This window comes from Cebus imitator, unplaced genomic scaffold (assembly GCF_001604975.1).
Source record: "Cebus imitator isolate Cc_AM_T3 unplaced genomic scaffold, Cebus_imitator-1.0 Scaffold78, whole genome shotgun sequence".
In the NCBI taxonomy this organism is placed as follows: Eukaryota; Metazoa; Chordata; class Mammalia; order Primates; family Cebidae; genus Cebus; species Cebus imitator.
This window is the reverse complement of record NW_016107393.1, coordinates 4,837,902-4,864,042: the sequence shown is the minus strand read 5'-3', so window position 1 is coordinate 4,864,042 and position 26,141 is coordinate 4,837,902. Positions and strand designations below refer to the sequence as shown.

The window sequence follows — 26,141 nt, the reverse complement described above, 5'->3', positions numbered from 1 at the left end:
AGACAGTGTGGCGATTCCTCAAGGACATAGAAATAGAAATTCCATTTGACCCAGCAATCCCATTACTGGGTATATATCCAAAGGATTACAAATCGTTCTACTATAAAGACACATGCACACGAATGTTCACTGCAGCACTGTTTACAATAGCAAAGACCTGGAACCAACCCAAATGCCCATCGAAGATAGACTGGATAGGGAAAATTTGGCACATATACACCATGGAATATTATGCAGCCATCAAAAACGATGAGTTTGTGTCCTTTGTAGGGACATGGATGAACCTGGAAACCATCATTCTCAGCAAACTGACAGAAGAGCAGAAGATCAAACACTGCATGTTCTCACTCATAGGCGGGTGTTGAACAATGAGAACACGTGGACACAGGGAGGGAAGCACTACACACTGGGGTCAGTTGGGGGAAAATAGGGGAGGGACGGTGGGGGGTGGGACTTGGGGGTGAGATAGCAAGGGGAGAAATGCCAGATGTAGGTTATGGGGAGGAAGGCAGCAAATCACACTGCCATGTGTGTTCCTATGCAACAATTTTGCATGTTCTTCACATGTACCCCAAAACCTAAAATGCAATAAAATAAATAAATGGGAAAAAATAAATAAATAAAAATAAAAAAATTAGCCAAGAAAAAAAAAACAATATTAAATATTAATTTAATTACCAACCAAAATAAATCAATATGAATTAATAATTTTAAATATTGAAAATTTAAATATTATCTTCAGACTATATGTAAAAGATGTATAAAAATTAAATTTATGTTTAGATTTGGGTTCCACCCCCCAGATATCTCATTATGTATATGCAAATACCTGAAAAGTTGAAATCTGAAACACTTCTGGATTTTAGATCATGGATATTCAACCTTTACCACATTTTCGTAACGGACACTTAGATTTATTCTGTATCTTGGCTATTGTGATTAATACAGTAACAAATATGGGAATGAAGATACCTTTTGACATAATAATTTCATTTCCTTTGGATCCATACCCAGTAGTAGGATTGCTGGATCATATGAAAATTCTAATTTTAATTGTTTGAAGAACCTCCATACTGTTTTCCATAATGGCAGTACAAATTTACTTTGCCACCAATAGTGTTCAAGATTTCTTTTTCTATACATTTCCTCTAACATTTGCTATGTTTTTTTGTTTTGTTTTATTTTTGTCTCTTTGATAACAAGCATTCTAACAATTGTGAGTTGATATTTCATTGTGGTTTTAATTTGCATTTTCCTGATGATTAGTGATATTGGGGATTCTTTCATATGTCTGCTGGCCATTTGTGTGTCTTCTTTGGAGAAATGACTATCGGGGCCTTTGCTAATTTTTAAATGAGGTTATTTACTTTCTTGCTATTGAGTTATCTGAGTTCCTTACATATTTTGGATATTAAACCCTTATCAGATGTGGGGTTTGCAAATATTTCCTCCCATTTCATAGGTTGTATCTATTGATTGTTTGCTTTGTTGTGGGGAAGCTTTTTCATTTGATGTAATCTCTGTGTCTGTTTTCACTTTTGTTGATTGTGCTTTTGGAGTCAAATCCAGAAAAGAATTACCTAGATAAGTGGCATGAAGCTTTTCTCCTGTTTTCTTCTAGTAGTTTTATGGTTTCACGTCTTACATTTTTGTCTTTAAGCTTTTTGAGCGCTCTCTCTCTCTCTCTCTCTCTCTCTCTCTCTGTGTATATATATATATATGGTGTGAGATAAACTAATTTTATTTTTCTGCATATGGCTATCTAGTTCTTTCAATACCATTTATTGAAGACAGCATCCCTTCACAATTAAATTTTCTTGACATTTTTGTTGAAAATCAGTTGACCATAAATACTTGGGTTTATTTCCAGGATCTGTATTCAGTCCCAGTTGTCTGTGTGTCTGTTTTTACACTAGTACCATGTTTTGATTGCTATTTTGGTGTATATTTTGAGGTCAGGTATTGTAATGCCTCTATACTGGTTTGGCTTCTTGGATTTTTTTGTATTTCCATGGAAAGTTTAGATGTTTTTTTTCCATTTCTGTTCCAAAAAAAAAAAAAAAAGCCTTTGGAATTGTGATAGGGATTGCATTGAATTTGTAGATTTCTTTGGGTGGTATGAAAATTTTAACAATATCTTTCCATTTATTTGTGTCTTCTTCAGTTTCTTTTATCAATATTTTTAGTTTTCAGTGTACAGGCCTTTCAAGTTTTTGGTTAAATTTCTTGTTCCTTATTTTTAAATTTTAAGTTCTGGAATATATGTGCAGGTTTGTTACATAGGTATACATGTGCCATGGTGGTTTGCTGCACCTATCAACCTGTTATCTAGGTTTTAAGCCTCACATGCATTAGGTATTTGTCCTAATGATCCCCCTCCCCTCATTCCCCTCCCCCCGATAGGCTCTGGTGTGTGATGTTCCCCTCCCTGTGTCCATATGCTCTCATTGTTCAACTGCCATTTAAAAGTGAGAACATGTGATGTCTGGTTTTCTGTTCCTGTGTTTGCTGAGAATGACAGACCTTCATCCATATCTCTGCAAAGGACATGAACTAATTCTTTTATATGGCTGCATAGTATTCCATGGTATATATGTGCCACATTTTCTTTATTCATTCTGCCATTAATGGGCATTTAGTTTGGTTCCAAGTCTTTGCTATTTTAAATTGTGCTGCAGTAAACATATTTGTGCATGTTTCTTTTTTGTAAAATGGTTTATTAACTTTTGATATACATCCAGTAATGGGATTGCTGGTCAAATAGTATTTCTGGTTCTAGGTCCTTGAGGGATTGCCATACTGTCTTCCACAATGGTTGAACTTATTTACCTTCCCACCAACAATGTAAAAGTGTTCTTATTTCTCCACAGTTTTGCCAGCATCTGTTGTTTCCTGACTTTTTAATAATTGCCATTCTGACTGACGTGAGATGGTATCATTGTGATTTTGATTTGCATTTCTCTGATGATCAGTGATATTTAGCTTTTTTTCACGTTTGTTGGCCACATAAATGTCGTCTTTTGTGAAATGTCTGTTCATACCCTTTGCCCACTTTTTGATTAGGTTGTTTTATTTCTTGAAAATACGTTTAAGTTCTTTGTAAATTCTGGATGTTGGACCTTTGTCAGATGGGAAGATTGTAAAAATTTTCTTCCATTCTGTAGGTTGCCTGTTCACTCTGATGATAGTTTCTTTTGCTGTGCAGGGATTGTTTTCTTGATTTCTTTTTCAGATAGTTGTAAGTGTATAGAAATAGTAATGATTTTTGTATGTTGATTTTGTGTCCTGCAGCTTTACTGAGTTTGTTTACTAGCTCTGATGATTCATTCGTGGATCCTTTAGAGTTTCTGAAATAAGATCATGCCTACAAACAGAGGCAATTTAGCTTACGTCTTTATGATTTGGAAGACTTTTATTTCTTTCTCTTGCCTAATTGCTCTGGCTAGAACTTCCAGTACAATTTTAGTACCATGGAAAGTTTATACCCATTTTCACACTGGTGAAAATGGGTATAATGTCTTTTTGAGGAAGAAGACATTGTCTCTCAACTCATGAGAGTCACATTTTATTAAGCACTCAAGTGTTGTCATTCCTGCTCGACAGTAGGCCATATTCTAACAGAGGTCACAGCATAACTTGCCTTTTGGTTAATCAGTTGGAACCAGTTTGCCAATTTGTTAAAATAAACTTTGCATTGGTATTACTAGAAATCTGGTTTAATTATACTTATTTATTAATAATAAATATGTTTATTAATTCTTACATAGGTACCTAATAAAAATTATGATTTTAATGATCTCTTGGTTGATAATGGCTAAGCTGCCTCAGCCTCTCCAATTTAGCAACCCAAATATGTATCAGTTCAAAGTGACAAATTAAAGCAATTATATATGATCACATAGGAATGCTTCTAATTAACAAAATCCAGAGGACTGGCCTTTGCCTTGATAACTGGAACACACTGCATCCATGCTTTCACAGCTCTCAGCCATTATTGGACTTCCTTGTCATATTCTTTCATTCAAGAAAAACTGTAGCCTCATTCATTCTATTCTTAATAATTTTAAATTCTCTTTAGCCTCCTGGGAATGAGAGGGGCTAACTGGTATTTTTCCCTGTATCTCAGATTTCAGTCACACATAAAAATTAAAGGGGCCTGACTTGGGGAGCTCTTTGCCTCCGTAGACTGGTGGGGAAAATACTGGTGTGTCTTAAATTATTCTAATGATCATGAAAATCAGAATCTTCATACGTGGGAAACACCATGGAATTAAACCTTTTCTTCAATGTAGGAGACATTTGTCAGATAATAGAGGAAATTCTTATTAGGCTAAGAGCTTACTTCTAATATTCATTAAATATATTTAGAGTATATCTTTTGCAGTTTATAGTTATTTTGTAATTTTTCTCAGTTATGGTTTGGGTTATTTTCTTTTTTATTTATATTTGCATTTGTTTCTGTTCTCGAGAGGCACCCTTTTGCTGTTGATCCTCATTTTGATATAGAAGCTAAAAACCCATTCATTAGGGTTGGATGGAGTGAGCTTTGATACAGCTAGCATTTGGAAGGTAGAATATAGACATCCATAATTTAAAAAAGCTGTAAGCAGATACTATAAACTATTTTTGAATTTCTAAGTTAACAATCAACAAATAATTGTGCAGACATTTGATATGCATCTATACTGTGAATGAGAACTTAAACTTCAACTAATATTTTCATTAACTTTTCTGATTATAAATTTTCATTTTTCATCTCAACATTGCAGAATGACATCTATATAAAATAAGAGCAAATGTTAATTTAAACACATTCTACCCTGATAGTGCATGTTTTAAAATTGCTTTGGCAGGATCTACCAATGTATTGGCACATTCTCTTCATGGAGTTCCTCATGTGGTAACTGCAACATTGCACATTATAATGGGTAAGAATTCTTCCAAAGGAGTTCATATTTTAAAAGCAAATTTTGATTTATGTAAGGAAGGCTATCTTATTTCCATCAGACTTTAAAGAAAGGCAGGTTCTTTGTCTCTGAAAGTAGAGAAATGTTTGACTAAAAAACCAAAAGGCAATGCTTTACTATTTGGACAGCCTATCTTTTCAAAATACTTGCCTTGTAAAGAGTAGTAAATGAAGTTTTACTGCAATCTCTATAGAAAAAAATATTGTAGTGATGCTCAAAATAATGATTTTATAACTAGATTAAGAAAATTAATGCATACTCCTTAAGTATATCCAACACTGATGTCGGATTTACCAAGACTCTAAGACTAGGATTATGGTATAAATGAAAAAACATACAGAAAAATAATTTCAGCCAGTATGTGTCTGTAGATATTTTATTATCCCAATTGGTATAAAATGTATAAGCTCAGGTATATGTAATGCCAAACTACTGTTAAATCTAAGTTTACTTTGCCCATCTACTTCAACTTCATTTATTTGACCATGTTTTATAGGAAATAGCAATAAGCTGAAAAATTTACTACTCTGACTTGTTTTACTAATACCTGAACAAGTTAAAAATGGCAATTTATGTAGTTATAGGTAAAGGGAGCTGAAGAGAAAGTGAGGATGTCCATGGTCTACAGTACCTTGAGATATTCTCCTATAAGTCAATAAATATGCTCTCTTATGTTTGCTGTTTTGATACAAGTCCTACTGTACTCACTAATATTTAATATAATATTCAAGGGCATGTACAGCTGGTCGATGTCTGCACCTTCAGCTCCACTGGAAAGCTTCTTCGCTTTGGGTTCTCAGCCATGTTTGGCTTTGGCGGAAGAGCTTTGGCTCTGGCAGAAAAATATCGATGGATGTCCCCTAACCAAAGGAGAGATTTTGCTGTCATTAAGGCACTGGCAAAACTTAAGTAAGTCTTTTTCTTAAACCAAAAATTTTGTATCCCAGAGTCAATGACTGTTAATAGTAAATTTCATTATATTTTAGGCCAGAAGACTGTGAAATATCATTTTTACCATTTAACACCTCTGATGATGTGCAAGAAAGGTAAGTAAAAACTCAGTGTAATACAGATAACCTATATCTTTCTTTAAAACATAAAACATTCTGACATAAACAATTGATCAGACTTAGGATCTTTGATTATTTTTCTAACACGGTACTAAGGAATATAGAATTATAGACTCCTACGGATCCTAGTAAGCAAACAACCACTCATCAGCCTTTTTCTCTTTTCCCTCCCTCCCTCTTTTTCTTTCCTTTCTTCCTTCCTTTTCTTTTCCTTTTTTTTTCTTTACTCTCCTTTTCCCTTTTCTGTTTTCCTTTCCCCTTCCTTTCACTGTTTATTGAGTGACTACTATATGCCAGGCACTCTGGATACAACAATGCACCAAAAAATGAACAAAACACACAGTTTCGTCCCTCATGAGAGTTTTGGTCTAGTGTGTAATACAAATATTAAAGCTATATTTAAAAAAGGGTTATAATCTTTAAAGAAATAGAAAATTATTGTTCCTCATAATACTAGTTTACCTTTAAAATAATCAACGCATTATAATGTTGGCAGCAACAAAATTGTACACATAGTTTTACTATCTAATTAAGAAAGTAATATATGTAATGATGGGTTCTCTGATTTTCTCATATTTAATAGATTTGTGTGTGTGTGTTACCTGTTTTGTGTTTGTTTTGTTTTGTTACTTTTAGGAGGGAACAGGGATCTCCCAAATGTGGTGAGTCCAAAAGCATCTCCTTGAGAACTATACCAGGTTCTGTTGACATTTTGCTCTGGTGAGGGAAAATAACCAGTCACTTCCATTACCTTTAGACTGTAATGATCAGTGGCAAATGATCCAGGGTCAGTTCTTGAATGTCAGCATTATGGCAATTCCTTGCCTGTGTTCAGTGGCACCTAGAGGCTTGGCACCAAATACCAGGTAAGTAAGCATTTTTATTGAATCATTGATACTTTTCTTATAAATCAATTTTTTTCCAGTATACCCGACTAACTGTTGGTTAGCTAGAAACTTAACAGGTGGTTTCTCTTTGTATATTAGAGATTCTAAGGGATTTGTCACAGTAGGTTGAGAAGAACTGTTGAACTGGAATAATTAGCAGATGAGCATTGACTATTTAAGGTCACTGAGGATAAAATAATATTTTCTAGGTTTTATTGACAGAATTTTATCATATGCCTACTTTGCTTGATTTATTCATTTAGTTGTTGAGGACATTATATTAAATACTGAATTTTTGTGACTGCCTTTGCTTTCCAACTTTAATGCAAACATAAATATCCTTAGCATGAAAAGCCCACATATGTATATTTGATACTGCATTAGTCTGTTTTCATGCTGCTTATACAGACATACCCAAGACTGGGTAATTTACAAAAGAAAGAGGTTTAATGGACTTACAGTTCCACGATGCTGGGGAGGCCCCACAATCATGGTAGAAGATGAAACTCACATCTCACATGGAGGCAGATAAGAAAAGAGAGCTTGTGTAGGGAAACTCCTGTTTTTAAAACCACTGGATCTCATGAGACTTACTCATTATCATGAGAACAGCACAGAAAAGACCCACCCCCATGATTCAATTATCTCCCACGGTGTCTCTCCCACAACACATGAGAATTATAGGAGCAATAAGATGAGATTTGGATGGGGACACAAAGCCAAACCATATCAGATACTTTTAGTTAAAGAAAACATTTCAGTTCTATTTAATGTGAATAGTAGTGCACATCAATCTCCTGCCCACATTTTCAATTGAATGAAATATAAGACATATGTATAATTTTATCCACAGGATATAGGCATTCTTTGTCTTACACATTCTCCTTAAACAGCTGTCCATTATGGGGCTGAAAATATTTCTTTCCTAAATCCAATCCTGTAGAGCATAGGAGAAAGGATTATGAATGTTGTGAAATATAGTCAGTAAACAGGGAAATACTCAAGTCAGGGAAGAAAAAAGAGAAATTACAAACTTGGATATTGAAAACCTGGATGGCAAGGTCCTCATTAATTATATCTAGTGCTAAAGCTTGTCAGGAGTATTTTGTATCTTGTGTGACTTAGAAATTGAGCCTGGTAGTTTCCCCACACACCCTCAGAAATCCCAGATAGCTGTGCGCTGTCCTAAAGTAGTTTCCCTGACTAAACTTGAAGACTTTGCTAGCTGACCAAGCAATGGATATCTAACCCCATTTGCTCAAGGACCTTCTTGAGAGCATAGTACTACTTTTCTGGGAGCAATTGATTCATAGCTCCTTCAAAGCCACTCATAAATGTTCAGCTTGACTGGAATTCCACTGTTGACTCTCCAGGCTTAATTGGTATTGTTGAATTTTTCAGAGAAGGATGACTAATTAGAGATTTTCTTATGTGGTTTATAATCACAACATGCCATCTTTACAAAGGCCTATAGATCAAGCCTCAGTTGACCAGAGATTTTTCAGAAATGGAACTTCTGATGAATCAGGATGATTGAACAGGAGACTTCATTTTCTGCTTTTTTCTGCACCATGATAAATAATAATTTATGTTAAAATATCTCAATGCAAGTTGCTGATAGGAACTAATATTTTTATATTCTATGTATTCTAAGATTCAATGTGTTCATATATGTGAAACATTTAACACAGTGCCAGCCATGTAAGTTGTGTTTCTATTTTAAGTAAATATTGCAAAGCAGGCATAGGATAATGCTTTTAATGTTTATAAAATTATGCAATTAAAAAAATAAAGGATGCACAGTAACGCTACCATGAATATTTTGGTGCTATTTATTTTTAATTGGGAGGAAGAGGCACGATGGAAAGACTAGTGAGCAGAGTATTGGTGCTGATGACCATTTTGTTTTTCTCTGTGTGCCTTTGAACAAATCACTTAAACTTGGAGTTGTCTTTTCCTTCTGTGTGAAATGAGTGAATGATGAGATAATCTCTAAAGTCCCTTATAGCTCTAACCTGAGCTTCCATAAGATACCAAGAGCTCTTTCTTGTGTTGTTGTTATTCTTAGATTAACTTCATGTTTGCAATGAAATCAAGCTAGAAGTCATTTGTATGTATTTCTGCAAACTGCCTTCTATAGCTCAATGCATTTGTGAGTGGCTGTTTTGGCACTAAATTACACCTCTGAATTTTCAGTCTCTTATACTGGTTGGAACAGTTATGCAAGATTAAAATGTTCAGTCATTTAACTGAACATGTGTGGCAGCATTTGTTCACTCCATGTCATCCATCCAAAGGCCACTTTGATTTATTTCATTTCCTATGTCATTTGGACCTTCTGTCTATAAATAAATATTTAAATCACACTTTAGATTTTAGAAAATGTTGAGCTATTTGTTACGCCACTTGTGCATATTAACTATTCTATAATACATCTTTTAATAACAGTTTCATATTTAGAATTTCTAATTACATTGAATTTTAAATTATGTCTTGATATGTGAGTAGGATGCATGATGGTTTGTTTTGTAAAATGCTCTAATGTGGGAGTGTATTGAGAAGGAAGCCAGTGATTTAATAAAACTCATTTGAAAGGCTGCATCATTTAAAAAATAATAGCAAGATACAGTTTATGAATTTCAGGTAAATGAAACATGGTGATGATTTATCTATCCTGTCCAGTACTTTTATATAAGAAACAGTACGTCATAATTTTTGGTATACTATCTTATTAAACTTCTTATTGTCTAATACAAACATTTAATTTCAGGTTAAATAATGGAAGTATGGCTCTTATAATTGCCCAAAACACTTCTCGGTCAGAATTTATAAAACACCTGAAAAGATATGCCAGTGTAAAAAATCAGGTATAGTAAATTCTTTTTGTTACTTATTCGCAAAGCTATTAATCATGGGGGGGGGGGAGAGAGAGAGAGATGCTGCAAGAGTTGACATCGAGTCCTGCCTCATAAGAAGACCTTATTTTCTGCTGAATATATTAATCTTTTTTTCTGATCTGTTTCATCCAAATTTTGAAAAGCATATACCGGTACTAATATGGATTGCCCCTTTACGAACGATGCGTTAGTGGTTATGTTAGTGGTGATGTATATGTAACCACAAAGATAAAATTGAAAATGTAGTGTTATGTTGCAATGTGAAATAAATTATGGATAAAATTACATACTCAGGCCATTCTTCAGAATGAAAAGTGAAATTTGAGAGTTTAGCCTTCTTGATATTATGGCGGCAGACTCTCTAAAGTTACAATCTTTAGATTTTCCTGGCATCTGTTTGCATATCTGCCTATGCTCATTGATTGAAATAGATTTTATGTATTTAAAAATGTAACCCTTTTATACTGATATTTATTTACAATGAGAATGTGTGAAGATATATATTTCTTTTTTTTTTTTTTTTTTAGACGGAGTTTCGCTTCTTGTTACCCAGGCTGGAGTGCAATGGCGCGATCTCGGCTCACCGCAACCTCCGCCTCCCGGGTTCAGGCAATTCTCCTGCCTCAGCCTCCTGAGTAGCTGGGATTACAGGCACACACCACCATGCCCAGCTAATTTTTTGTATTTTTAGTAGAGACGGGGTTTCACCATGTTGACCAGGATGGTCTCGATCTCTTGACCTCGTGATCCACCCGCCTCGGCTTCCCAAAGTGCTGGGATTACAGGCTTGAGCCACCGCGCCCGGCCTAAAGATACATATTTCTAATTAAATGATTTGCTTTAAAGAGAAACAAACAGTAACTATTACAAGCCATATAATTTTGGCAGACATTTTGACCTATTAGGAAAATGATCCTAGAAATATGTGAATTTCTGAAATTGTGAGTCTTTGAAGTACATGGGTATGGTTGTAAAACCCTATAGTTTCACACATTCTTAGAGGTTTTAAATGGTGCTTGGATGTAGTTGGGAGAGAACAGATGGGAGGAGGAGGAGAGTAAACTCAGCCAATGACTGGCAGCTGAACCTTGCTTATGTACCTTAGCCATTGCAAGGCTCTCCATTTTTGCCTCATTATAATTTCAGACTTTCTTAGGCCATTCTTAAGAAGTTTGATCTGTCTATAACATTATTTGATCCTCATGTATTGAACAACTAACTAGGCTGTTTAGGAACTTAAATCATAAAAAAAAAATTAGATACAGTCTCACTTTCCTTATATGTCAGAGTAGATCAGCAGATATAATGTAGGTTGTGAGCCTATATAACGACTTTATGTGTGTTTGGGGGGAATATGGAGATTTATTATTTTTCAAAGGAATATATACCTTTTTATATTTTACTAAATTTCTAAACATTAAAGCCAATTTTTTAAACACCCAAAGCAGTATATATTCATTGCTGTTTTTAAGGCAGAAAACAGAAACAAGAAAATAATTTAAAGCACTCAAAATTCCGTGTTCCTTGAGATAAGTATCATTACCTTCGTAGAATTTTTTTTCTGAATCCTTTTCTATTAAATGAGAAGTTCAGTGAGTATTAACCTCATTAATATACCCCTATTTGAGAACTTAAGTGAGTATTAACCCATTAATGTATCCCTGAGAAATTATGTTAGGGAGGTGTGTGTTGCACAAATTGTTTATGGAAGGTCTCTTTTGAAATTGCCCATGGGGCAAGTTTCTTTTGTAAACCTTCTTTTTTTTTTTTTTTTCTTTTTAAAGTTAATATACCTTTCTTCTGATTTTAAAAGCAATGATTACCTTAAACATAAGGACAGATATACAGAAAATAACAAAAATCTGTATCAATAAGAAGATGTTTTCTAGGCCAGGCACGGTGGCTCATGCCTGTAATCCCAGCACTTTGGGACACCAAGGTGGGCAGATCATGAGGTCAAGAGATCGAGAACAACCTGGTCAACATGGTGAAACCCAGTCTCTACTAAAAAATACAAAAATTAGCTGGACGTGCTGGCACGTGCGTGTAGTCCTAGCTACTTGGGAGGCAGAGGCAGGAGAATCACCTGAACCCGGGTTGTGGAGGCGGCAGTGAGCAGAAATGGTGCCATTGTACTCCAGCCTGGTGACAGAGTGAGACTCTGTCTCAAAAAATAAAAAGAAAAAAGAAAATGTCTTCTAAAAGAGATAATGTTATACAGGATATATCATATTTTCTCATATAGTCTACCAGGCATATCTTGCTTTTGATACAAGAAACTGTTGCCCGTGTGAGATTCACTAGCCTTAACTCTGATTTATCAACTTTCAAAAAGTAAAATCCATATTGCTTTTATTTTTTGCAAATAAAAATTCTAAAATATTTTGTATAGTGTATATAGTAAGAATAATCAGATTGATTTCCAGGGAGACTGTTTTCAAGCAATGTTAATTTGATTCATTAGTTATCCACACAAATGTGTGTATTTAGGCTCTTTCCTTCATGGTGACATTAAAAATGTGAATTTATATTTGTAAGATTATGACAAACATATCTATGTAAAATCATATCTACTGCATAATTTGTAGCAGCGCTGCTATTCTGAAAGGGAAATGTGGCAATTCAGTTTAGGGAGGGTAACATCTGTTTCTCTGAACCATGTTTACCAGGTTGAATAAGTGAATGTTACTGTATAACACTGTAAAACAGGTTGAAACCGCCATGTCCGGGGTGGCTCCTGCTGCCTTCTTCATCTCTGTGTGAAATTAGATAGAGGGTGAACACTATCCTTCAGAGTCCTCGCTCCATCCTATTGCTTTGCCCACCCTCACTGTCCACACTTTTCGTTTTCATTGTGACCGTTTTTGGTAGGGAGTTTAAAACCTTAAATGTGAGTGCTTCCCAGGGATTTGTTTGCAGCCCCCTTGTCTTCTCAGGATACCCTCTCCTGGATGGTCTCATTGCCCCTCACTTTTGAACTATCTAAGCATCATGTACAGCTAGTGCTCGACTTACGACCATGATTGGGACCGGCAGACTGGTCGTAACACGATTTGGTCGTAAGTTGAGTACGCTATATGTACAGTTGAAATGGTGCACGCGGAGATGGTAGTGCTGCCGGAAGCTGGTCCGCACCGTTGTACGCCTAACTGGGCAACGTTTGCTCTGCCAGACGCGGAGCAGTCGTGGCTAGTGATTGTGGTTGTAAAGTCGAATGGTCATAAGTTGCATAGGTTGTAAGTCGATCAATACCTGTACTCTCAAGGGTTCTGTCATCTTGTCTTATCTGCAGGACCTCTTTGGCTTCCTGTATGCCACAGAGGTTCTAAAACTCACTGGCACCTTGAGGCCAACGTGTCCACAGCTGACATTTTCCCCTACCATTGCCCCTTCTGTGTTGCTCTGTATGGGTTAGTGGCACCAGCTTCTACCCATCCAGGTCACCCTGGACTCCTCCCTCTTCTTCATTCCTCACTACCAGTCCCCTAACTTGTTCTATTGGTCTCTTCATAAATGTTTCTAAAATTTCTCTCTCACCTTGATTCAAACTTTAATCCTTTCTTGCAGTAGATGCCTTTTGGCCTTCAGGTTCACTGGTCTTGTCTTCTATACCTCCTTTTAGAGAAACTTTTCTAAGACATACATTGGATTTCTCTTCTGCTTAATTCTTCACTGCCTTTCTCTTATTGACAGAACAATATGGAATTTTCTCAGTCTGGAACACGGGGCCTTTGTATTAAGGTCCCTGTCTGTGTTGCAACCCCACCTCTTATTACCACTCTCCACCACATTCCCAGTGTTTTGGCATTGTATTCATTGGCTAGGGTTGCCATAACAAATACGACAGAAAAGATGGCTTAAACAACAGAAATGTATTTCTTTCATGGCTCTGGAGGCCAGAGCTGCAAGATGATGGCCGCAGGTTTGGTTTCTCCCGAGTCTTCTCTCTCTGGCTGGCACATGGCTGCTTTCTCACTGCACCCACAAGTGAGTGGTCTTTCCTCTGTGCATCCCCGATGCCTTTTTCTATGTCCAAATTTCCTCTTGTTATAAGGACACCTATCATTAGGTGAGGGCCTAAAGACATCATTTTAGCTTAATCACCTCTTTAAACATCTTATCTCCAAATACAGTTACATTCGGAGGCATAGAGGGTAAGGATTTCAACACAGGAACTTGAGGGCCAAGGGGCATGATTCACGCATAGGAGTCACACTGAATTCTGTGTAGTTGCTTGACTATGGCATGCCTCTCATTTTGTAAATGCTTTGTCTCTTCAGACTTTCTTCTCTAGGCTAAATCTTCCATGTTCTTTAACACTCAATTCAAATGGAAAGTTTTCCCAACATCCGGAGCCTGTTTGCTTGTTTCCTGCATTGAACACGCTTGCACCATCACAGCACTTCCCTGTTTCACAATTGGAACTGTTTACTTCTCCTCCCCATGCCCCAAACATACCCTCACACTTGATGCTAAACTGTTGGCTCCCTAAAGTCCCACTTAACAATGTCTGTAGCTTCACAGTTAAAGCATTTGAAGGATGGCTAGACCTTCGTTTTGTGAGGTGTGCACATGACAACTGCTGATTTAAGATAACAGACTTACTGGTGATGGCTGTCTGTCAGTTCTTGGCATTGCTTGGCTTGCAGCTGCATCACTCCAGTCTCTGCCATCTTGGCACTCTTCTCTCTTAAGGACATCAGTCATAGTGGGTTAGGGCCCACCCTAATGACTTCATCTTCATATATCTGCAAAGACCTTACTTCTAAACAGGTGACATTCACACTTACCAGGGGTTAGGACTTGAACATAGTTTGGGGGGAATATAATTTAGCCCATAACAGCCAGTTGTTAACACATATTTAAAACACAATCTCTAACATGAATGATTATGCAGATGATTCTACAAGGATGAGGCATGTAGCCACTGCTTTACACTGGAGGTGGGAGGCCTAATGCAGTAATTGTCAAACAGTTTTGCTTGGGGCCCTCTAATTCAGTACCTCAGTCACAACAGCTGATGTGATCAGATCATCTACCATTTAACTGTGTTTACTATACAGTATAAACTGGAAAGTCTGTTGGACCTTGATATCTACATATGTAAAATATGGGTATTGGGAAAAATATTAGGTTTCTGTCAACTTTTAAAACTATGTGTTTCATTGAGGTTTATAAGTGGAAAAGGGGGAAAAGGTATGCAGATGATATTTAATTAGGAATATATCTCCTGTCATTTATCTGAAAACTGAAATGAGTATTTCCACTAAAGTGATTTGGTTATATTTTGTTTCAGAAAATCATAGTGGTTTTTCAGTATAGTTTCCTTAGGCAAACAAGAAAAAAATGCAAGTTGAAGTTTACCTTGCACCATTCTATAGTGATCAGTAAGTAAACAGTGATCTTGCAACTTGTGTTCATTGTTAAGTAGGAATAGGCCAAGTAAACAGCTGTTAAAATCCATATTTGATTGGCTTTCTCTTTTATTTTTTATTTTTTTTAACTGCATTTTAGGTTTTGCGGTACATGTGAAGAACGTGCAAGATTGTTACATAGGTACACACATGGCAGTGTGATTTGCTGCCTTCTTCCCCATCACCTATAACTGGCATTTCTCCCCATGCTATCTCTCCCCAACTCCCAATCCCCCGCTGTCCCGCCCCTATTTCCCCCTCCCCTATTTCCCCCTGACAGACCCCAGTGTGTAATGCTCCCCTCCCTGTGTCCATGTGTTCTCATTGTTCAACACCCGCCTATGAGTGAAAACATGCGGTGTTTGATTTTCTGTTCTTGTGTCACTTTGATGAGAATGATGATTTCCAGGTTCATCCATGTCCCTACAAAGGACATGAACTCATTGTTTTTGATGGCTGCATAGTATTCCATGGTGTATATGTGCCACATTTTCCCTGTCCAGTCTATCATTGATGGGCATTTGGGTTGCTTCCAGGTCTTTGCTATTGTAAACAGTGCTGCAGCGAACATTCGTGTGCATGTGTCATTATAGTAGAATGATTTATAATCTTTTGGATATATACCCAGTAATAGGATTGCTGGGTCAAATGGAATTTCTATTTCTAGGTCCTTGAGGCATTGCCACACTGTCTTCCACAATGGTTGAAGTAATTTACACTCCCACCAAGAGTGTAAAAGTGTTTCTATTTCTCCACATCCTCTCTAGCATCTGTTGTCTCCAGATTTTTTAATGATCACCATTCTAACTGGCATGAGATGGTATCTCAATGTAGTTTTGATTTGCATTTCTCTGATGACCAGTGATGATGAGCATTTTTTCATATGTTTGTTGGTCTCATCAATGTCTTCTTTTGTAATGTGTCTGTTTGTATCCTTTGCCCACTTTTGAATGAGCTTGCTTTTCCTCTTGTAAATCTGTTTTAGTTCTTTGTAGATTCTGGATATCAGCCCTTTGTCAGATGGGTAGATTGCAAAACTTTTTTCACATTCTGTTGCTTGCCGATTCACTCTAATGACTGTTTCTTTTGCTGTGCAGAAGCTGTGGAGTTTGATTAGGTCCCACTTGCCTATTTTGGCTTTTGTTGCCAATGCTTTTGGTGTTTTGGTCATGAAGTCCTTGCCTACACCTATGTCCTGAATGGTTTTGCCTAGATTTTCTTCTACGGTTTTTATGGTGTTAGGTCTTATGTTTAAGTCTTTAATCCATCTGGAGTTAATTTTAGTGTAAGGTGTCAGGAAGGGGTCCAGTTTCTGCTTTCTGCACATGGCTGCCAGTTTTCCCAACAACACCATTTATTAAACAGGGAATCCTTTCCCCATTGCTTGTTTTTGTCAAAGATCAGATGGTTGTAGATGTGTCGTGTTGCCTCCGAGGCCTCTATTCTGTTCCATTCTCTTTTAAAATAAGATGTACTTCCAATTTTATCATCTTCAGAAGTTTACACCTGCGTTCTTCCAAATTAAATTCCAAGTGTGAAACTTGCATTAGTTTGCTTTATGTTGGCTAAACTAATTGACAAATTGAAAACTCTACAGATTATGCCTTCTGTATCTACAGGCCATTATTAAAGATGATCTTTAATTGAAAAACCTACAATATCATTATTATATGCAACTTCTTATAGATCTCCACTTTTTTTGGAAGACAAATCTTGTTTTCTGACAAATACTTGTCATAAAAGATTTCTAGATGCTAGATCTAAAAGAAGCCAAAAGACTTCGGATAAGAGATTCGTTCTTTCAAAGAAAGTAGAGATCCCTGTTCATAGTCTCAAAGCTATAAAAATGTCAGCATGCATGTTCATATTTATTTGTGAGAGAGGGTGCAGTGAGCTTCGATTTGTCTTAGTAGCTAGAGATAAAGCAAGTATCATGATTATTTGTATTTATTTTTAGTTTAATTTTCCATTTGTTGAGACTTACACTGTTGAGGAAGTAAAAGTTCATCCAAGAAACAATACCAGTGGATATAATCCAGAGGAGGAGGATGAAACTGCTTCAGAAAATGGGTTCCCTTGGAATGTAGATGGCGATTTAATGGAAGTTTCATCAGAGGTCCATATTAGGTAAGTCTAATTATTTCACTGCTTTATATGTCAACCAGTAAACGTAAATCGTTTGGTACAATGAAAGCTCTCCTCAATTATCAAAGCAGGCAGTTGGTTGGTTTTTTAAAACATCAGAAGATCAGGGAAGCATAAAAAGAGACATGCACAAATTTCAATTAAAAAAAGTAACTTTACATTTATTCACCAATTGTCATGTAGAGCCAAGGCATTTGTTTTGATTATGTGTCTCTAAATTGGCTTTCTGACTTTTTATTGTACATAAACTATAATGTCTGTAACTTCCATTTTAGATTTTTAAAAATGAATCAAGATCTTAAACCTTTTAGTGGAGCCATCTTAGTAGAGTGTTAGATTTTAATCCTTCAGTCTTGTAGTTTCCTCTCACTCAATTACTGTAACACTTTTTGTTCAGAAATTTGCTTTTATTAGGTGTTTATGAAGAATTCAACTTCCCTTACATAGGAACAGTTTTACATATTAATGAGCAACTGGTATAAACAGGTTTAGGAACCTGCAGACTCATCCTTGGTAGGTATTATTTTACAGAGGCAGTGGAGAACATTAGACAATCAAGGAAGTCAGCTAAGGACGCTTTAAAGTAATTACTGCTGTTGATTTATTAGAGCCTCTCAGTTTTCTAGATTACAGCTCTGTCATGAATTCTATGTTTTTTATCAATTTGTATTTGGCATAGTATAACAAATAAGTTGATGAAATAATGAATTATACATATTTTCTTTATAGATTGCATCCAAGACTTATCAGTCTTTATGGAGGAAGCATGGAAGAAGTAAATGATTCCAAAGTCACCTGTAATTGTTTCTAAAGGTAACGTGCAAACTAGAAGTTTAATATCAAGAAATATGGCCATTCTTTAAACCTGTGGTCCTCACCCTTTTTGATACCAGGGAATGGTTTCAGTATGAAACTGTTCCACCTCAGATCATCAGGCATTAGATTCCTATAAGGAATATGGCACCCTAGATCCCTCACAAACCAGTTCACAATAGTATTCACACACCTATGAGAATCTAATGCTGCTGCTGCTCTGACAGGAGGTGGAACTCAGGCAGTAATACTCAACAACTGCTCCAACCTCTTGCTGTGTGGCCAGTTGGAGATCCCTGCTTTAAACAGATATCCTAATAGCAATTGCTATTTTTGATGTTACTAACAATTAGTCTCTACGGTTTTAAAAGTCAAGATGAAATATCAATTCCAATTTTGGTTTTTACAATGTTTATTGGATGCACAAAAAAACTTAGGCAACATCATGATATATCAATTTAAATGAAATAATTTGGATACTTTCATTTTTCAGGATTTGAGCACATTAATTGTCTGCCCTGATTTTACTGATTCCTAATCCAGAGCAGTTAAATTTCAAAATCACAGTCATATATAGACTACCTGCCAAAAAAAAATCCCTGTCTTCTTAAATTTTTTTTTGTATTGGGCAAAATTTAGCCAAATACCTAGTTGCATTTCTCTTATATCGGGGGGCCTGTGTTGGACAATCATAGCACGCTGCTTTCAATGTGCTCAAATAATATATAGTCATTTCTGAGTAGGAAATAACCAAATTTAAATTTCTAGAGAAGGCAGGTCTGAATTGGGGCTTGATTTCTCATCTATGATCCTAAGACATTCTCCTGAAAGAATGACTGGATTCTTTAGAGAGATAAAAATATATCTTTTGCACAAAGACCGTTTTCAAAAATACATAAATGTCACAAAGTTTATTCCTGTGTATACACATTCAGGAGGTTTGGTGCTTGCATTTCACTACTCAAATGCCTTCACAAATCTTAGAACATTCCTCACCATCATGCAGGCCTGTGAACACATAACTTTTATCAATTAGGATGGCTAGTTGCAGAGATTTCATCTAGAAATCTTTTCCAAAATTGTAAAGACTGCTCTCTAATAACAGATATTCAGAATTCAGCCACAGCTTTCTTAGGAAGACAGATAAAATTATATTCTGCAATTATCTAGCTCATAAGCATAAAATAAATATTACAAAAATGATTGTATTTGCAAATGAAAGGTATTTAAATTATTTAAAATCCAGAAAGTTATTTCATTTAAAAAATAGAACTTCATAGAATACAAACAAACTATAAAAATACTTTAGCTGTCACTTAACATTTCATGGAAATTTTGATGTCTCATTTATATTCATTGTCTACAAATTGAATCAGCATCTTTCAGCTAAATTTATGAATTTTGTTTCTCCATTTCCATGCAAGGGAACACTTACATTTGAAAAGAGTAACAAACCATAACATCCAAGCAAATATTTGTGAGATAGTCAATATTTTACACAGTACATGTATAAAGTATAGACCCCCTACTTAGTCTTTGCACCACTTTGATTTTTAAAAAGTTATTAGTGAGGTAAATTTTCCATATTTTTTAAATCAGTGTATATTAGCTAAAGTGCAACACTCACAATCTTTTGTTTCAGCATATAAATTTGAATATTTACGTACCTTTTTTAAATAACAAAACATTTGAAGATGGTTCTTAACTATTTACTCCTGGGTATGCTTGATAAAAGTGTGTTATAGGAAGCATAATATATATTTACATAAACACACATTATATATACAGAAAGATGGGGAAACCCATAGCTGTATAAAAAATAATTATCTAGAAGTCATTTCATTAAGCTCACACCAGTGTACAAGTTCAGTCTGAATATTGCCCATTAGGCCTATAATATTCATACTCTGCTAAAAAAAAAAAATGGTTAGAGCTAAGCCCATAGGAAATGTATTATAAATAAAAGGCTTTAAAGTGATAATGGTCTACTTCCACTCATTAGAAAATTTGGGAACAGCTCTTTAAAAAATTCTACAAAATATTTTTAAAGAACATATTTTGAACAAGTCTCAAAGATGTATTTGAAATGAACCTCTTACCAAGGCAACCACATATGGTAAGTAGTATTTCTTTGAAAGGAAAAATATTTCACGTCTAAGACATCTCCAATATGATTCAACTCAGATACACTTTCAGGATATCTTCAAGGGTTTAGTTTTCTTGAATAAATTGAATGCTTTAGTGTTTTTCTACCCATTGAAAAGCTGAGAGATTATCTTTGGCTCTATTATTACCTTGGCAGTTCTTCTTTCTCAAAGAGTAATCATTGCTAAGATTTTCCGCTTGCATGAAGACATAGTATGTCACAAGACCATGAGTAAAATAAGCCCAAGAAAAATTCATGTTTTCTTGTAAAGTCTTAAATTTCTTAACTACAACCTGAGTCTGTTTTCCATTCTCTCAATTTGAAAGAAATCTTTAATCATCATCATTGCTTTTACTGTTGATGTAACTCCAACTGTTTCTTCTGTTTTCTTCTTGTAGGATAGATTTGTATTGTCTTTTAAAGAAGCCGGCCTGAAAAGTAGCATTACATAATCACTAGTGTATAGTTACGAACACTCTTATCTACTATACTCATTTCTAATATCTAAGCAGTTAACACCAATATTTCTTAAATTGTGTCCCTTATAACATCATAAAGGTTTTTTAACAGGTAATTAGTTGCGGACATACTGGGTTAAAAAAGCATTTGTTTTTAATGCAGAAATTCTCAGTGATATATGCCACATTCCTTCCAAAATTGATATTCAATGTAATTTGCAGTCTTTTAAAAGGAACGTCTTTCAAAACAAATTAAGAAGGCATATTTTTCTAGAAAGACTTTGGTGTCGAAGAGAAATGTGAGATCAGTACTGAGCAACATAAAAAATTAGCATTAAAATACTGAAATATTTAACTTGGAAGCCAGAAACTGGCTTTGAGAAAATAATGTCAGTTTGAGTAGTTTAACGCTGGTAATTCTTAAAAGCTTACCTTCCACATAACATACGAGATCAATAAAAGTACAATAAGTCCAAGTAGCAAGCTACTTGAAATAATCACTATGGTGAAATGACGTTTGGGTCTTTGATGATGTAGTCCTTCCAGTAGAACCTATATGAATTAAGAAAAAACTTAAAAAGCAAAAAACCCCCGACAGTTTAAAAACTTGCTTATGTTTCCTTTAAAGCCTTGCCATAATCCCCAATAATATTTAGAACCTCCCACCCCATTTTCTTGCTGGTTCTAATATAGCCACAGGAAACACTGGTAACTGTTTAGGAGAAACAGTGAGTATGATGGGCTCTATCCATGACTTTTCCTCTAATCTATCCAATACTCACTGCTGCCCAGTTCACCTCTCAAAGAACTGCTGTATCGTTCCCTCCTGCCAGTTGTGGAAAATCCCAACTCTCAATCAAGCATGGAAGGCCCTCCATGAGCTGGTCACACTCTACTTTCCCAACTCAGTTACTCAAAAGCAAATAATTATAGACAGATACCCTTGAAATGCGTTTTCCTATAATTTTAATGTAGCAGTTAAGAGGGTAATCTTACATGCGCAACGTTCTCATCCTTGTTTAGTTCAATAACTCTTGGATTTGGCTCTGGAAAAGCTGTTGCTTTTATTTCAAACTTGAGTGCTGAAGTCTCATCCTGTTTAATAATAGATCACCATAGCCTGATTTATTTCATGAAGACTATTAATAGAAATAATTTATCAGGATCTTTACCTTCTATTAGAGGTTTCCACAATTTATCTTCCCCAATTTACTTCAATACTTAAAATTAACTGCAGTGCTTCCTTTGGTTCCCAAAGTATGGTCTTGGTATTAATTTATATTGTATTTCATTGAAATCCTTTGGTTAAACATAGCTACCCTGCAAGTTACTAGTTACCAACGTTCTCCACCCTGCCACCGCATATTGAATCTATCTTGTTTGGGTTTTTTTCTTTCTTTCTACATTAAATACATATATAGAATTCAAATATAAAATCAGTGGATGAACTCAGAACTTTACTATCTAAAGCAAGGACTTTAAAACACCAAATCCATGGAGCTTGGAAATCTGTGGGTGTGCCTTACAAGTTCTAAGAATCTTCAGGAGATGTTTTCATGTCTGCATTTGCTGAGGGAGATGAGAATATATTCTTTATTCAGACTCTTTAAGAGGGATATGACCTTTAAAACTACTGTGCAAATGTGATTTAACATTTTAAAGCCGAAAATAAACGACAAGCTTCATACAGAGCTAGAGCAATGGTTCTCAGCAGGGAGGATTTTATCACCTAAGGGACAGTCAGGAATGTCTGAAGAAATTGTCAAGTGTCAGAATGTGAGAGGTGGTACTACCAGCGGTGAGTGTGCAGAGGCTGAGGATGCTAACAAATATCCTACAATGCACAGGATAGCCCCTGACAAAAACAACATCTGGTCCAAAATGCCAGTTATGGCCACTGAGGGGAAGCCTAGACCTAGAGAGAAAGAGAAGGTAAATTGCTAAAGGTTAAATTACTTCCTGATGGTCTAATGACTTCACTTTTAGCACAGTTGAAACTAGAATGGATATTTCTTCTTTGTCTGTCTAGTGTATCTTCATCTTAACTATTGTTTGGTAATTTCAAAAATCCCACTTTAAACATAACAGCTGCTACTTCCTTTGGCCTCCTTTGTGCCATAAACTATTACTGAGTGCTTATAAAAATCATCTCATTTATTCATATTGAACAGATGAGGAAGCTGAAAAGCAAAACTCCAGATAATGTTAGTTTTATCTCAAGCTATTCCTCAAATATACATGCTCCTTTCTAGGAAGAAGTCCAATATTTATTATTTTTAAAATTGAAATGTTTTTGTTGATGATTTCATGAAAGCTTTAGTTTTTCTTCTTAGATATATTTTTAAAATAAAAGACCTTCAATAAAATTCAACATCCCATCATCCTAAAAACTCTGAATAAACTAGGTATTGATGGAACATATCTCAAAATAATAAGCTATTTATGACAAACATAGCCAACATCATACTGAATGGGCAAAAACTAGAAGCATTCCCTTTGAAAACCAGCACAAGACGAGGATGCCCTCTTATCACTCCTATTCAACATAGAATTGAACATTCGGTCCAGGGCAATCAGGCAAGAGAAAGAAAGTGTATTCAAATAGAGAAGTCAAATTGTCTGTTTGCACATGACACGATTGTATATTTAGAAAACTCCATAGTCTCAGCCCCAAAACTCCTTAAGCTGACAAGCAACTTCAGCAAAGTCTCAAGATACAAAATCAATGTGCAAAAATCACAAGCATTCCTATATACCAACAATAGAAAAGCAGTCAAATCATGAGTGAATTCCCATTCACAATTGCTACGAAGAGAATAAAATACCTAGGAATACAACTTACAAGGGATGTGAAGGACCTCGTCAAGAGCTACAAATCACTGCTCAAGGAAATAACAGAGGACACAAACAAATGGAATAACATTGCATGCTCATGGATAGGAAGAATCAGCATGGTGAAAATGGCCATAATGCCCAAAGTAATTTAGAGATTCAATGCTATTCCATCAAGCTACCATAGACTTTCTTCACAAAATTAAAAAAAAAAAAAAACACAACACTTTGAATTCATATGGAACCAATAAAGAGCCTGTATAGCCAAGAAAATCCTAAGCAAAAATAAAGCTGAAGGCCTCACGCTACATGACTTCAAACTATCCTACAAGGCTACCGTAACCAAAACAGCATGATACTAGTACCAAAACAGATATATAGACCAATGGAACAGAATAGAGACCTCAAAAATAACACCATACATCATCTACAACCATCTGATCTTCTATAAACCTGACAAAAACAAGCAGTGGGGAAAGGATTACCTATTTAATAAATGGTGCTAAGAAAACTGGCTAGCCATATGCAGAAAACAGAAACTGGACCCTTCCTTCTACAAAAATTAACTCAAGATAAATTAAAGACTAAAATGTAAAACCCAAAACCATAAAAACCCTAGAAGAAAACCTAGGCAATACCATTCAGGACATGGTTAAAGACTTCATGCCTACAACACCAAAAGCAACTGCAACAAAAGCCAACATTGATAAATGTGATATAATTAAAAGGCTTCTGTACAGCAAAAGAAAGTATCAGAGTGAACAGGCAACCTGGGAGAACATTTTTGCAATCTACCCATCCCACAAAGATCTAATATCCCGAATCTACAGGAACTTAAATTTACAAGGAAAAAAAACATCAAAAAGTGGGTGAAGAATATGAACAGACACATCTCAAAAGAAGACATTTATGTGGCCAAAAAACATGAAAAAACACTCATCACTTGTCTTAGAGAAATGCACATCAAAACCATAATGAAACACTACCTCATGCCAGTTAGAATGGTGATTATTAAAAAGTCAGGAAACAGATGCTGGTGAGGCTGTGGAGAAATAGAAACACTACACTGTTGGTGTTAGTGTACATTAGTTCAACCATTGTGCAAGACAGTGTGGCAATTCCTCAAGGATCTAGAACCAGAAATAACCATTTGACCTAGCAATCCCATTACTGGGTATATACCCAAAGGATTATAAATCATTCTACTATAAAGACACATGCACATGTATGTTTATTGCGGCACTGTTCACAATAGCAAAGACTTGGAACCAGCCCAAATGCCCATCAGCAACAGACTTGAGAAAGAAAATGTGGCACATATACACCATGGAATACTATGCGTCTGTAAAAAAGAATGAGTTTATATCCTTTGCAGGGACATGGATGAAGCTGGGAGCCAACATTCTCAGCAAACTAACACAGGAACAGAAAACCACTGCATGTTCTCATTCCTAAGTGGGAGTTGAACAATGAGAACATATGGATACAGGTAGGGGAACATCACACACCTGGACCTGTTGGGGAGTGGGGGCGTGGTGAGGGGAGGGATAGCATTAGGACAAATACCTAATGCATGTGGGGATTAAAACCAAGATGACTGATAGGCACAGCAAACCACCATGGCACATATATACCTATGTAACAAACCTGCACATTCTGCACATGTATCCCAGAGCTTAAAACATGTATGTATATATACACATTAGATTTTAAACATAGTTTGAAGCAATTTGAAAATAATTTAAAGGTATATGAAATGTAAGGCAGTCAATTTATTGAATTTAATAAAGTTCATAGGCAGTTGTGCATGCTTTCTAAAATAAACATTTTAATTTTTCCATAGTCTATTTTAGTCCTTTTTTTTTTTTTTTTTTTCAAGACAGAGTATCACTCTGTTGCCCTGACTGGAGTGCAGTGGCATGATCTTGGCTCACTGCAGCCTCAGCCTCCAAGTGATTCTCATCCCTCAACCTCTGGAGTAGCTGGAACTATAGGCACAGGCCACTACACCTGGCTAATTTTTTTTTATTTTTGGTAGGGACAGGGTTTCACCATGTTAGCCAGGCTGGTCTTGAACCCCTGCCCTCCAGTGATTCTCCTCTCAAAGTGCTGGGATTACAGGTGTGAGCCATTGTGCCTGGCCTATTTTAATCTTTATTACCTGTTAATTACTAAAGCCATTCTACTTATTCAGTGTAGCTAAATGAAGTGTTAGAAATAGTTTTAGAGTTTTACTCCAAAATTTTATTTAAACCTTAATTTGTTGAATGCCTTCAAAGTATCCCGCCTATATGACTGAACCAAGTTGTCAATGTATTTTAGACTTACCATTTCTAAAATGGATGGCCGGCCTTCCAACTGGATATGAACACTGGCTTCTTTTCCACTTTCCATTTTCCCAAAATTACACAGGAAATTTAAACAATGTGGATCAGCTTTTATGCAGTACTTGAAAGGAATATTAAAGGGGTACATTAAAATTTTCGACATTGGAAAATATTTAAAAAATATT

The 26,141-nt window shown here is 35.7% G+C and overlaps 2 protein-coding genes across 7 annotated transcripts in view; one reads left to right on the top strand and one right to left on the bottom strand.

Annotated features, from left to right (window-relative positions):
• Positions 1-18,244, top strand: part of CERKL (ceramide kinase like) — a 139,106-nt gene extending 120,862 nt beyond the window's left edge. For 4 of the 5 annotated variants that reach the window (XM_017532754.2, XM_017532753.2, XM_017532752.2 and 1 more), the window contains 8 exons: positions 4,854-4,928; positions 5,699-5,876; positions 5,954-6,013; positions 6,674-6,699; positions 6,795-6,903; positions 9,695-9,791; positions 17,193-17,362; positions 18,110-18,244. In XM_017532754.2, coding sequence (XP_017388243.1) covers positions 4,854-4,928; positions 5,699-5,876; positions 5,954-6,013; positions 6,674-6,699; positions 6,795-6,903; positions 9,695-9,791; positions 17,193-17,362; positions 18,110-18,191 — 797 coding nt within the window. In that variant the 3' untranslated portion in view covers positions 18,192-18,244. The remainder of the gene's footprint in view (positions 1-4,853; positions 4,929-5,698; positions 5,877-5,953; positions 6,014-6,673; positions 6,700-6,794; positions 6,904-9,694; positions 9,792-17,192; positions 17,363-18,109) is intronic. The other variant, XM_037740048.1, reaches the window with a different exon arrangement.
• An 840-nt stretch (positions 18,245-19,084) lies between these two features.
• Positions 19,085-26,141, bottom strand: part of ITGA4 (integrin subunit alpha 4) — an 80,861-nt gene continuing 73,804 nt past the window's right edge. For both annotated transcript variants that reach the window (XM_037740047.1, XM_017532747.2), the window contains exons 25-28: positions 25,958-26,077; positions 21,794-21,892; positions 21,230-21,349; positions 19,085-20,770 (exon numbers count right to left, since the gene is read on the bottom strand). In XM_037740047.1, the coding sequence (XP_037595975.1) occupies positions 20,672-20,770; positions 21,230-21,349; positions 21,794-21,892; positions 25,958-26,077 (438 nt within the window). In that variant the 3' untranslated portion in view covers positions 19,085-20,671. The remainder of the gene's footprint in view (positions 20,771-21,229; positions 21,350-21,793; positions 21,893-25,957; positions 26,078-26,141) is intronic.